This window comes from Myotis davidii, unplaced genomic scaffold (genome assembly GCF_000327345.1).
Source record: "Myotis davidii unplaced genomic scaffold, ASM32734v1 scaffold436, whole genome shotgun sequence".
Taxonomy (NCBI): Eukaryota; Metazoa; Chordata; class Mammalia; order Chiroptera; family Vespertilionidae; genus Myotis; species Myotis davidii.
Window position 1 is genome coordinate 2,653,185 of NW_006292604.1, and position 13,783 is coordinate 2,666,967.

At 37.4% G+C, this 13,783-nt stretch overlaps 1 protein-coding gene across 2 annotated transcripts in view; it reads right to left on the minus strand.

The window, feature by feature from the left end:
- CLGN (calmegin) overlaps nt 1-13,783 on the minus strand; it is a 38,909-nt gene that overhangs the window by 24,699 nt on the left and 427 nt on the right. For both annotated transcript variants that reach the window (XM_006766061.2, XM_015565520.1), the window contains exons 2-4: nt 4,701-4,853; nt 2,155-2,228; nt 1,444-1,502 (exon numbers count right to left, since the gene is read on the minus strand). In XM_006766061.2, coding sequence (XP_006766124.1) covers nt 1,444-1,502; nt 2,155-2,228; nt 4,701-4,844 — 277 coding nt within the window. In that variant the 5' untranslated portion in view covers nt 4,845-4,853. The remainder of the gene's footprint in view (nt 1-1,443; nt 1,503-2,154; nt 2,229-4,700; nt 4,854-13,783) is intronic.

The window sequence follows — 13,783 nt, forward strand, 5'->3', positions numbered from 1 at the left end:
GGGGGCGTTGCCACAACCCCCCAATCGGCCCTACCCTGAGCGTGACTGAAGATGGCATCACAACCTCCTGATCCGCCCTGCTCTGTGCATGACAGGGGGCGGCGCCCCAACTCCCATCAGCCCTCTTCTGAGCCTGACCAGGGGCTGCACCTAGGGATTGGGCCTTCCCTCTGCCACCCGGGAGCAGGCCTAAGCCAGCAGGTCGTTATTTCCCGAGGGGTCTCAGACTGCAAGAGGGCACAGGCCGGGCTGAGGAACCCCCCCTCCCCCTCGGGTGCACAAATTTTTGTGCACTGGGCCTCTAGTATATATATATCAAAGCCTAAGCAACCGTCTGACCGGTAGCTATGACGCACACTGACCACCAGGGTGCAGATGCTCAATGCAAGAGTACCAAGCTGCAGTGGCTTGGCAGCTGCGGTTCTTGGGTGTCGCACCCAGAACCAGAGAGGAGGGAGCCTGATTCTGGGGTGCATCACCCGAGAACCGCCCTCTCTCTCTTGCAATCTGGGACCCCTCTGTGGATGTCAGAGAGCCAGTTTCAGCCTGATCCACACAGGCCAGGCCAAGTTTTTAATAAAAGATTTTTAAAACTATGTTACTTTTTCTTTGCAATTATGTACAGACACTTATCAGCTATAAAAAAGGTACCACCTAGCATTAGTTCTACATGGTACCATTTAGTACCATGTAGACAATACCAGGTAATATAAAATCTGAGGTAATTAAAACTTCATAAAAGAATTTATATGGTTTCGTAAGATATCCTGAAAGTTGGTCACTTAAAAGAATTGGTATTTATTAAACATCTATTGTATTTTTATTAACAACTCAAACTGAAAAAATTTAAATAAGTCTATTCCCAATGTAAACCCTATATCCCAGCACTTAATGTTTTATGCCCATTTGCTTACTCCTAAAAATGTGAAAATGAAACTTACTCAAGTGGCACTTAAGAGATGCTATCATTGTCCAGCGTGTGTGGCTCAGTGGTTGAGCATCGACCTGTGAACCAGGAGGTCACAGTCTAGGTCAGGGCATGTGCCTGGTTTTAAACTAATATGCTAATTAGACTGGACAGTAAAGCCTGTCCAATGTGGGATGTGCAAGAGGCAGCCAATTGGTCATTCCCTCTCATCACTGATGTTTCTATTTCTCTCTCCCTCTCCCTTCATCTCTGAAATCAATAAAATAAAAATACATTTTTTAAAAAAAGAGAGATGCTATCATTAACTACTGTGAACATTAAATAGTCCTGCAAGGAAACCTGATATTGGTGGCTTAAATATGGATTACCCAGGGACTCCAAGAAATACTGGAAAAGAGACAAAAGACTGAGTGTTCTATTGTGAAGACTGAGGCCCCACATACATATTTCATAGAAACATCCCTAAAGTTAGTGAACTTTGGATCATACGAGTAATGTTTAAATAAACATTTTACCATTATATATGGAAGTCTCCATGTCTGTATCATCTTTCTTTGCTTTTGATAAAACCCACCTATAAGTAAAGGTAAAAGCAAATGTATAGCATTAAAAATAAAACTGCAATTTATAGATGCAATGCACATTAGAAACCCAATAAAAGAATATACAACAGTTACTTCTCTTCAAAAATAAATATTTAAAGGCTAAATCAGACACCTAGACATCATCCTGCAAGGTTAGAGTGAAATCAGACTTGCTATTTGCAATCAGCCATGTGATCATGGGTGAGATACATTAAGCCTCACTTTCTCACCTATAAAATGAGATAAAGGTAGTATTTACCTACCTATTTAGGGCAGTGGCATATAATAATCAATAATTAATTAATCTTATTGTTTTAGCATTATTTAAAATAGAAGAGTAAATTAAATTTGTCATGTAAAATTATATTATTAATATCTGTCCTAAAGGGGGAAGAATGTTATAAATTTTTACTTTATATTCATAATTCATTTGTTTTTATTTTCTTTATATAAATAACTATTCAAGTTAAACATTTCTATCCATAACAACAATGTGTTAAGATACAGGTTTACACAGTCAAATAAAGCACTTTAAAATTTTTTTATAGTTCCATAGTAGGGGCAATTTTCATAAGCCAATAACCAGTAATTTCAAAAAAACTAATCAAGTCAAGGGAATCATTCTTTTGAATGAATACTCACCCAGCCAACCTTCCACTATCAAAAGTTTCTGTAAAATATACTCCTCCTGTAGGTTGAGGTGTCTTATATTTAATCTAGAAAATAATTTTTAAAAATCTAAAGTTATTCATCTTCACAAATATTTTAGTTAAATAATCTCACTAGTTAAGAACTTATTATGTAATGGACATATAGGTAATACAGATATAAGGTAACATGGTCTCTGACCTCAAAACTTTGTATCCTGGTGGTGAAAAGATACAAGAAAATATAAGAGATACAATGACGGGGGCAAAAAATACTGTATGTGCAAACAGAGGCTACACCGATTCCTCTAACACAGAAGGAACAGGAAGCAATAGAGAAGGCCTCATGACACAGTTGACATGGCCTTAAAAGAATTCTAACAGGTTATCATATTTGGGGATATAAATCATTAGAAGCAAAATAAATAGCACAATAAAAATACAAGATCAAGAACTTAGTAAGCATGTAGGCTAGTTTAAAATTGACTCTTAAATTTCACTGCTATGTGACTAGAGAATGATGACACTGTTGAAAAATTAGGAACCTATAAAACAAAAATATTCAATAGAGGAAGCACTGCAAAGCAAATTATCTGCAGAGCTGCTCTGATGATGATCATGATGGATGATCACCACACTCCTACGAGAAAAGTACTGTTTCTGTGCCCATTTCATGTCTGATGAAACTATAGGAGAGAGACCAAGTAACTTGCCCACTGTCTTCCAGTTAGTTATGAGTCCAGGCTGTCCTACTCCAAAGCTTGTACACTTCACCGCTACACTACATAGAACATGCCAACAAAATAACTTACAAGATTAAAGATAATTTATTGACAAATTATCAAGAGATAATTTGAATGGATGATGAATGATTAAATTTTGCCAAACATAATAGATCTGGGTCCTTTCTGAGTCAGCCTTCATGATTTTATTTGTATGATTAATTGTGAGATGCCTTCTCTTAGCCTTTAGAGAAAAGGACGTAGAAGTACCTTTTCTGTTTTCACAGTCCCTATCCTGTCCTACTAGTATAACATTTCTTGTCTGTTAAAGGGTGAAAAATCAGTAATTAACAGTTAACTGCCATGATATTTTGAATTTAATTTTAAAAAGTCCGCCACTTGCATCTATAGACGCTTATGGTATACAAATGGTTAAACAAGATTCCACATAATTATCAACAGGATCCAGATTCTGCTATCAAAATAGTCAACTGGCTATGAAGTGACCTGCTCTCTCTGTTTTTGGCACAACAGAACATTGGGCAATGGTGTCACAGAGGCCTCCTTCTTCTGTCAGACCACCCTTTACATCACCAGCAGTGTATTCTGTCCTTTATTTATACTTTATTGTAACTTGATTACTCATGCCATACAATTAGAAGGGCCAAAAATCAAAACTGTCCTTTCCCACTTTTTATCACCTTTTCAAATTATCACCAACTGTAGTTAAGAGGGGTGGGTATCTGCCAATTGGTTTGGAGTCTTCACCTCCAAAGGCCTGTAGTAGCTGTATCTAACTCAGTCATTAGCACTTTGGTTACTTACTCTCTGTGGTTCATAAAACTAAGTTTTAAAAGAATGTGCTTGTGAGGCTTAAAATTTAACAGGAGAGTGAATATTCACATCAAACAGCTGAACCACACTTGCATTTGCAAACAGAAACCTGTACAATGAGTCTATAACAACTGCCTATTACTCTCACCCTCTAAGCACAGCTGGCACAATACAACTGATGCTCTCTCACCATCAAAAATATTTCTGAAAAATGTCTGGCTGTCCTAATATTATATACTAGAGGCCCGATGCACGAAATTCATGCCAGGGGCTCGGCCTTCACAGCTCTGGCTTCATCCAGAAGGTGATCCAGAAGGACGTCTGGAAGGTCCTTTGGCTGTCCAGTCTAATTAGCATATTAAGCTTTTATTATTACAGATGAATAGTCCTCAATGTGAAAACTCTTACAGATTGTCAAGACATAAAAAAAACTCTGCCAAGTTTTTCAGACTCCTGTTAGTCACCACCCCATAGCACATCTTATCGATGCTAAGACAGAAACACAGTTGAGCTTGCTAACTGCTGAGCTCATCGTCACTGCCTTTCTAATTCATCCTTTTATTTAGTACTTTTTTTCCTTCAAGACACGCACAAAAAAAGCTACTTTACTTTGCTTCTAGGAGAACTGCAAATAACAATACCTTTTCTTTTACCTACCGAGAGCTAGCAGTGTCAGAAATAAGACTGAAAACCTTTCTCTTAGCGAGAAGCACTAAGTCCTCGTTAGCCAGTGATGAACTCCTATTTCCTAGTAAAATCCTTCCCCGTATTTACTTGGTAATAAAACCATGTCAAGTGCCATGCACAGATTTCTGTAATTATGGGCACTCTAAAACACAAAGCAATAAATAGTTGGGGGGAAGCATGTTCTCCTACTTATTTAGAAAATGAAGACTATTTTGACTGAAATAATTCTTAAGAGATTAGTCACTCCTATAGATCATGTAAAGAAATAATTTACAACTGATTTCTTCAATAAACTTACCTCTGAGGAGGGTTCATTTTCATTAACATCAGTCTCTTCTGGATTTTCATCAAAGTCTGTCATCTCAACATCATCATCCATGAATTCTGCATTAACTGAGATGCATAAAATACCCAAACATAGCCAAAAGCCTTGGAAATGCATACTGATTATCTGTGAAATTAAAAGTTATTAGTGAAAATAAAACAAAGTTCTGAAAAAATATGTGTAAGTATACTTACAAAGAAATCATTTCTTCTTAATACCTCCTTTATTTCAGGATGGCTTTTAAAACAAATCATTAAGAAAATTACTTAAATTATGTTTTGACCATGTGGAAAATACCAACTTTCAATCTCACAGGACACAGATTTTAGAGCTACAGGCCTGCCTCTAAAAACAAACAGCCAGTGGCACAAATCTCAAGATACAGATAACAGTGATCACCAAACTCAAATAATAAGTGCACCCCCTTTTCTTTCCTACATGTTTGTTTAAGTTGCTTTATTTATTATAACATTGTATAAGTGTATAAAAACATACAATTGGAAATCTTATCATTATAAAGCCAAAATACATGGATAAACACCAAAAATTAAAGAAAAAGACATTTATCACAATTTAATGTGATAGTCTTTGGCTGAAATCAAATCACAGCTTAAAAACCAAACAAATATGGGATTCCTATTGCAAAAACATTCTGCTGAGTAAAAAGAAGCCAGTAATAAAAGACCACAGATTATATGATCCAATTTAAAAGACAGGCAAATCCAGAGAAATGGAAATAGATTAGTGATTACCTAGGGAAAAGAGTGGAAAGAAAGGGTTAATGGATAGAAAGATTTGGAGGAGAAGGAAGGGTGCTGAAAATGTTCTAAAACTGGAATATGGTAATGGCTGCATAACTGTAAGTATTTTAAAATCCACTGACTTTCACACATTAAACTGAAGGTGCAAATAATGTATCAATAAAACTGCTTATTGAAGGTGCAAATAATGTATCAATAAAACTGTTTCTAAAAAAGAATCATTAGGCTATACAAATCTTTTTTTCCATATAGTTAACTCAATTGATTAGGGACTCTTTCTATTGAGATCAAAATGTTACATGGATGTGTGGGCGAGTTTGCCTTGGTTTCTTCTAAAGGTCATTGGCTCAACTCTAAAGTTGAAAACATGTTGTTGTTTTTTAAATCAACACGGGTCTACCAAAATATGAACATTCTCTATTAAAAGGTATGTTAATGACACCATCTTTATGTTCAAAGACAATACAAAACAATGCATGCTGTCATCTGTTAGAAGAGTTGGAGCTCTCTGAATCATAAGAAGGAAGTGTAACTGAGATAGGAAGTAAATGAAGGAGGGCAGTTTGACTCAATAACAAGAAATTTTATTTCTTAAAATTTTCACTTACTGGCACAGGAATGAGTATATTTGCAAATTTCTTATTAACTGTTAATAACCCTAAAAGCTTCATTGTTCTAAAAATTTAAAACCCTCTCATGATTTATACAATGTAAAGGTGCTTTGCTTGACTATCAATAACATTTGAGTAAAAGAGAAATGCATAAATTAATAATAGCAGTAATAATGAACATTAAAATCACTTTAGACCCATATCTTCTTCAAAATGAACACATACGTACTTTAGGTTCTTAATAATTAATTTGTTGGGGATAAAAATGTCCTAAGTGCTTTGTATGAGCTCTGGTGTACTGGCCCGCCGTGGAAGAATTAATGGGAAGCCCAGGAAATAAACAAGGTGGACATTATCCCCTCTAATTTATAAACTGGACTCAAAGATTTAAAAAACTGGTCAAAGTCACATGATGAGAAACCATCTAAAAACATTACATCAACATGCCATGCTACCTCTTATTTTAATTTTACCCACTGCCTTATGTTTACTGATAAAGCAATGGAAAGAAATCACAAAAATGTTAACAGCATGCATTTTCAAACCTCCTAGAAATTTCCAAAATGTAGATTACTAGTAGTATTAAGCTATGAAGATATTTACCCCAAAATAGCCATATCTACCTTACTATACAAGTGAAATACTTAAAAATAAACTGCAAGTGGCCACAAACTGTTCTGTAGACAATGCAGTTCTATAACAGTCTCCATTAAGAAAAATATTCCAAGGTTCTTTTTTTAAAAAAAAAAAAGTAGAAATATAGACCTAATGGTTTCTGCTTAATTCTTCAGTGTTCTAACATTATTCAGTGATACACCAGCTGACAATTACATCATGAAGTTCAGTGTATTACTTAAAAGTCTATTACACTATGGTGTGAACATGCCATCAAGCTCCAAACAAAACTGTGAGGTTTGTCACACATTGGTTTTTAAAAGAATAAGTAAGATATTGCCGGGCCTGGAACTTTGAAGTAACTAATCTGTGCAGTTTAAATTTTTTTTAATTGCGGTAGAATGTACATAACATACAAGTTATAATTTAAACAAATTTTAACTGTTCAGTTCAGTAGTGTTAAGTATATTCACACAGTTATACAACTAAGCTGCAGAACTCTTTCCTTCTTGCAAAACTAAAACCATACGCATCCAGGAACTCCTACATTCCCCCCTCTCCTAAGTCCCTGGCAACTACAATTTCTTTATTAGCTCCAACAGGCATTTTGGTGTGTGCGTGCGTGTGTGTGTGTGTGTGTGTATGGAATCTTTAGGTTTTTCTACATATAAGGTCATATTACCTGTAATAGAGATAATTTTACTTCTTCCTTTTTAATTTAGAGGTCTTATTATTTCTTGCCTACTTCGTCTAGCTAGGACTTCCAGTACAGGTATCCCATTTTCAAAAAGTGTGTGTGTGGCGGGGGGGTACCCTTTGCTTTACACCAGTTTGACTTGTGAAAGGTTTCAAAGGAAAAAATCTACTTTCAGATAGTGGGGGAAACATATACTATGTTGAATAGAAGTGGCAAAAGCAGGCATCCTTTATTTTGTTCCATATCTTAGAGCAGCGGTTCTCAACCTTTGGGTCACGACCCCTTTGGGGGTCGAATGATCCTTTCACAGGGGTCGCCTAAGACCATCAGAAAACACATATATAATTACATATTGTGTTGGTGATTAATCACTATGGTTTAATCATGTTCAATTTGTAACAATGAAAATACATCCTGCATATCAGATATTTACATTATGATTCATAACAGTAGCAAAATTACAGATATGAAGTAGCAACGAAAATAATTTTAAGGTTGGGGGTCACCACAGCATTAGGAACTGTATTAAAGGGTCATGGCATTAGGAAGGTTGGGAACAACTGTCTTAGAGAACAACTGTCTTAGAGGAAAAGTTCTCAGTCTTCACCAGAGTATGATATTAGCTTTTCATACATGGCCTTTATTACTGTGAGAGAGTTTTTGTTGTTGTTCATAGTTTGTTAAGAATCTATATATATAAAACCCTAATATGCAAATAGACCAAACGGCAGAACAACCAAACAACCAGTCGCTATGACGTGTGCTGACCACCAGGGGGCACGCATGGAATATGGCAGGCATCGGCCGTGGCAGGATGATGGAGCAAGATGGAGGGCACCAGACCAAGGTGGGGCGCTAATCGCTGTTATTAGGGTGAGACTCTGGTGGTTACTGAAAATTCACAGTCCTCCGGGCACTTGCTTCACACCGTCAGCGGGTGCAAGCAGGGCCAGCACCGTTAGTGCGTGGGAGTGGAGACAGTGGGAGTGGCACTGCCGGCAGACAGGGGACCAGGGGCCATGGTGGGAGGGGCCAGGAGAGGGTGCGGAGGATGGGTTGAGACCTGCCCCTGTGCCCACCACAGCCTTGCAGCACACAGTTCCTTTCAAGGTGGAAACTGGGCCCCTAGTTTTTTATAAAAGGGTGCTGAATCTTGTCAAATCCTTTTTCTGCATGAATTGATAATCATGTGGGGTTTTTGTCTCCATTCTAGTAATGTGGTCTCTTATGTAGATTGATTTTCATATGTTGAACCATCCTTGCATTCTAAGAATAAATCCCAGGAATACACTTGGTCATTTTAATTGATAACAATTTTTGCATCCCTATTCATTAGGGATATTGTTCTGTAGTTTTCTTGTAGTTTATTCTCTAATAGCTATCAAGCTATTGCAGCACTCATAGAGTAAGTTTGGAAGTGTTCCTTCTTTAATTATTTGGAAGAGTTTGAAGAGGACTGGAATTAAGTTTTTTCCAATGTTTGGTAGAATTCACCAGTGAATTGGGAGGTTTCTGATTACTGATTCGATAACCTTCTAGTCTTTTCAGATTTTCTATTTCACCATAATTTAATCTTAATAAGTTAGGTGTGTCTAGGAATTTGTCCATTTAATCTAGGTCATCCAGTTTGTTGGCATATAACTGTTTATAATATTCTCCTTATATCTGTAGAAATGTATTCTTTTTAATTTCTGATTTTAATTATTTGAGTCTTCCTTTTTTGCTTATTCAATCTAGCTAAAGGTTAGTCAATTTTGTTGATCTTTTCAAAGAACCAACCCTTGGTTTCACTGTTTTCTCTATTATTTACCTATTAGAGGCCCGATGCACGAAATTCATGCAAGAGTAGGCCTTCACAGCTGCGGTGGCTGCCTCAATCCTCCTTCACAGACGTGTTGGCTACCTGGATGCCTGGATCCCTCCTTCATAGCCACAGCGGCTGCACAGATTCTGCGGCTGCAGTCCAGGCTTCGTCCCAGAAGGACATCAGGTCTAATTAGCTTTACTGACATGTTTTATGGCCTAAGCTATGGTCTATCTTAGAGAATATTACATGTGCATTTAAGAAAAACATGTATTTGCATCAATATTCATAGAGGTTATTGGCCTGAGATTTTCTTACCGAGTCTCTGTCTGGTTTTGATATCAGGGTAATGCTGCCTCATCGAGTGAGTCTAGAATTATTCCCTCCTCTTGAATATTTTAAAAGAGTTAGAGAAAGATTGGTATTATTTCTTTCAATAAATTGGTATCCATTTTTCTTTCTGCTGTTATTAGGTGGAGTGTTCTTTATGTGTCCTATTATGTCCAAATAGTTTATAGTATTGTTCAAGTCCTCTATTTCTGTATTGATCTATATGGTTGTTCTGAGCTATGCAGTTTTAGTGCAGCAAGAATTTGTTTATATGGTATAAGGTAAAACATTTAGTGCTGATGCTACCATCTCCCTTCCTTATAAACATAAAAGATAGCAAGCCCAGGGTTCTATGCTTCTTGTGTATTTCTCACTCCATACAAGTTGCTGAAATTACCAAATATCATTTGTGCCTTCATTTTCATGTATCACTGATCTCATGTAAGTTCTCTGCCATGATTCTGGGCTAATCAATAACAAATTAAAGTATAAGTAACTTTGTCCATTGACATACCATTCTCCCTAATTTTTGAAACCAAGACCAAGCAGACTAATATACCTCAAAGAACTTCACCAACATCACCGAGAAGCCCTAATAAATTTCCACTGAGAACTCCAAATCACAAACTATAAAGTGTAGTTCATTTATTGGTATTGAAGTAAGGCTCAATTCCACAGCAGAGGTAGCTAGAGCACTAAAAATAAGACAATCATAGGATCCCCAATATTTGTTGTAAAGTGTGAGAGAGACTGCTAGCTGATCACAAAGTTGTTTTTTCCTTTTTCCCAGGGACAACACTATATTATATTTTCTTTGGAGTTAGGTGTGAAGTGGAGTTAAGAGGGAGACCCAGGAAAGCTTGTTTTGCATTTCTGCTCTTGAGTCTGAAAGCCTGAAAGCCAGAAGAACCAATGGTATAAATTCCAGCCTGAAAGCCAGCAAGCTCAAGACCCAAGAGGAGCCAAGGTTTCAGTTTGAGTTCAAAGGCAGGAAAAGACTGCAGTACCAGCTAAATACAGGCAGGAGGGGTTCTGTTTTTGTTGTTGTTGTTCTATTCGGGCCTTCAACTGATTAGTTGAGGCCCACCAACATTGGGAAGGACAATCAGCTTTACTCATTCTAACATTCAAATGTAATCTCATTCAAAAATCTCCCTCACAGACACACCCAGAACAGTGTTTGATCAAATATCTGGGCACACTGTGGTTCAGGTGACACATACAATTAACCTTCACAGCCATCCACTCCTCAGGAACACCAGAAACCATGTGAGGCCTCTGAGGTGGCTTTATTTTATTTTATTTTTTTGAATTACATTTATTAATACATTTGTTAATGAAAACTGGGTATATTTTCCTAAATCAGAAGAACCTATAAACAATAAAAATTCCTTAAGAAATACAGCGGAAATTGGGAAAGAGCCATAATAGCAGAAATAATCATTGGAAATACAACTTTCTGGTGGTTTAGGCAACCAAGTGCTACAAAATATCTGAGGAGTCTGGATCTAATGTTATAAAAGTGAGAAACCACTAAAGGTCTGAGATTAGTGAAATGATGAAATGATGAGAATTGAAATCCTGAATATGTGAATAAATCTGCACTGGGTTTTAAAACCATAGCTACACACTAAAGTTAAAATTGACTGAATAGCATCATTTGCTAATTTTTTACGTAAACATCATAATGACACATTTTCTTATTTATTTAGGATTATACTATTTCTACATAGTTCCAAAATAATAGCTTGGGGCAACTTGCAAAAAACAAAACATACATAAATATAAGCTCATCCAGCACTGGAATTCTCTATAATTTCTGCATTCATACTGTCCCAAAGAGTGCTGGGACAGTATGAATAGGAACATGTTTATGAAATAAATGAATGAATGCATAAGTGATGGGGAGGAGAAGAGGAAGGAGAAGGTTCCAGGAAGAAGGGAAAGACATGTTTCTAAGCAACCAACTCTGAGATTTTTCTTTTAGCAGCATGGCAGCAACAAATTTAGCGAAAGGGTTTCTAAGCAATTGGGGAAAAACAGAAATAAAATGAGGGAGTATTCACTATAAAAGTCTACTACAGGCTCCTTGGAGGTAAAAATCTTTTCTGGAATTTCACTCCTAGAAAAATTTATGAACTGAATCCTTACACAATAGATGTCTTTATGGTTTTAAGACAGATAAATAGTTATGGCAATGCTTTTGATGTTGGTCCTCTAAAGTTTATTAGAACATTGTTAAAACAAAAAAATGAAGGCATTTCTATAGAGTAGGAATATAATGGTCTAGGAAGTTTGCTGTTTTATGATCTGGTTTAATATGGAGAATTAATCATATTTTAAAATTCTACTTTACATTTATGAAAAACCATCTCTGATTATGAGTTATTTCATAATCTTGCTATGGACATGCTGCATTTGAACAACTCAATTCATAATTTGCTTTCTAGAAAAGATAATAAACAGAAAAATTAAAAAGTTTTGTGTTACTACATCACAAAAATAAAAGTGGACAAATTTTCACCAAAATTAAAGGGTATTCTTAAAAATTGACTTTGAAGGATGTTTCTCTCTATCCCTTTCCCTTCCTCTCTGTAAAAAATCCATAAAATATAATAAAGTAAAAAAAAAAAAAGAATGTCCCAAAGCTTCCATTAATTTGAACTTGGTTTTTCCTCCCAAGCCTGCCTCTCTATCTCCTTAATTCCCTTCTCCCACTAACTGCACCTCCAGTCAACCATTATCTTAAAACTAGTCATTGATAACTAAATACATATGGGTATTTCTTAAATGCTTCTCTCTGTCCCCATGCCACAGCCTTAAGGATGGGAAAGGAAGCCGTGCTTTCTGAAAAGGAGAAGTAAACTCCCACTATGCCTCTTCAACTCCAGTCTTGCCAACCTTCAAATCCATCCTCCACCTTCTAGCATGAATTTTCTTTTTAAAAGCAGCTCTTATTTCGCTGTTCATAAAAATGCTCAATAGTTCTCTGTAGTTCTCAGCATAAATTCTGCCCATTTAAGACTCATTTCTGTCATTCTCTTCAACACTCGCCTATTTAACATATTCATGCTTTCCTGTGTGCTATTCTAATATGCCTTTTTACTATTCAGGTTTAATGGCCGGCGGGGAACTCATCCAACGCTAGTGTGCCTCAAAAACAGTATTTGAAAATAACTATTATGCAAGAGGCAACCCTTCAATGATTCTCTCTCATCATTGATGTTTCTGTCTCTCTCCCTCTCCCTTCCTCTCTGAAGTCAATAAAAATATATTTTTAAAACATAAAAAGGCAATGGGTTAAAACTGCTCCGGGCCTGTTTTATCACTGGTCACGTAAAAGGGTTAAATTAGGTGACCTAATGGTCCATGAAGGTTAACAATTCTAGCTTTCTATTTAAGCGCACTAAAATTTATTAGGTACTGAAAATAAGAAATAAGGCTATTTACTGCACTGTTCAATTTGCTCAGAGCCATCAATAAACACCATTTACACACATGATAATTAACTGTATCAAGAACATAGAGGACTTTGTCCTAAGGATTTGGGGATAAGGTGTAAATGTGACTGGAAGATCGAACCCAATTAGATCTGAAGGCAAAACTGTGTACACTGAAAAATCAAACTTACAATCACCAACAGGAGGGCTTACCCGGTGTGCTTAAGTGACCCTAGGGTGACGTACAATGTCGAAGCCAGCAAAATCTTAAGGCTAGACGGCGGTTTTAATGGCTCTTGTGCATCAAAACGTCTCAAAATAAATGAACTCTTTCCTAAGTTGAGACTTCTTCTCCCCCCACCTCACTCCCAGAGTTTCTTCCCCCCTCCCCGCTCCTCAGCTCGGCTGTCCTTTGCTTTTTAAATCCCAAGCAAATGCCCCTCCTTGTTCCTTGGGGAAATGTTGTAAATACAATCGGCTAAAGCATCCGACTGATCATAAACAGGCTTTGGGAGATAATGAGTCCCTAGTCATTAGGGCTCCTCTGGATGTCACCCAAGTGCACGGCTGGTCCCCAGCGGCGCCGGCTCCAGGCAGCGCATCCAGGGAGTGGCCCGGGCCCCAGGGCGGGGTCCTTCGCCTTCACAGGGGCGGGGATGGCGAAGGCCGAGCCAATGTTGGTTTGGCTCCCATTTTGGGGAGACGTAGCGGGTGGGACGAGCAGCGCCCCCCGCGACCCCTCTACACCCCTCGGCAGCCGGGCTCGAGCGTGGAACGGGCCGGAAGGGTAACCGCTGG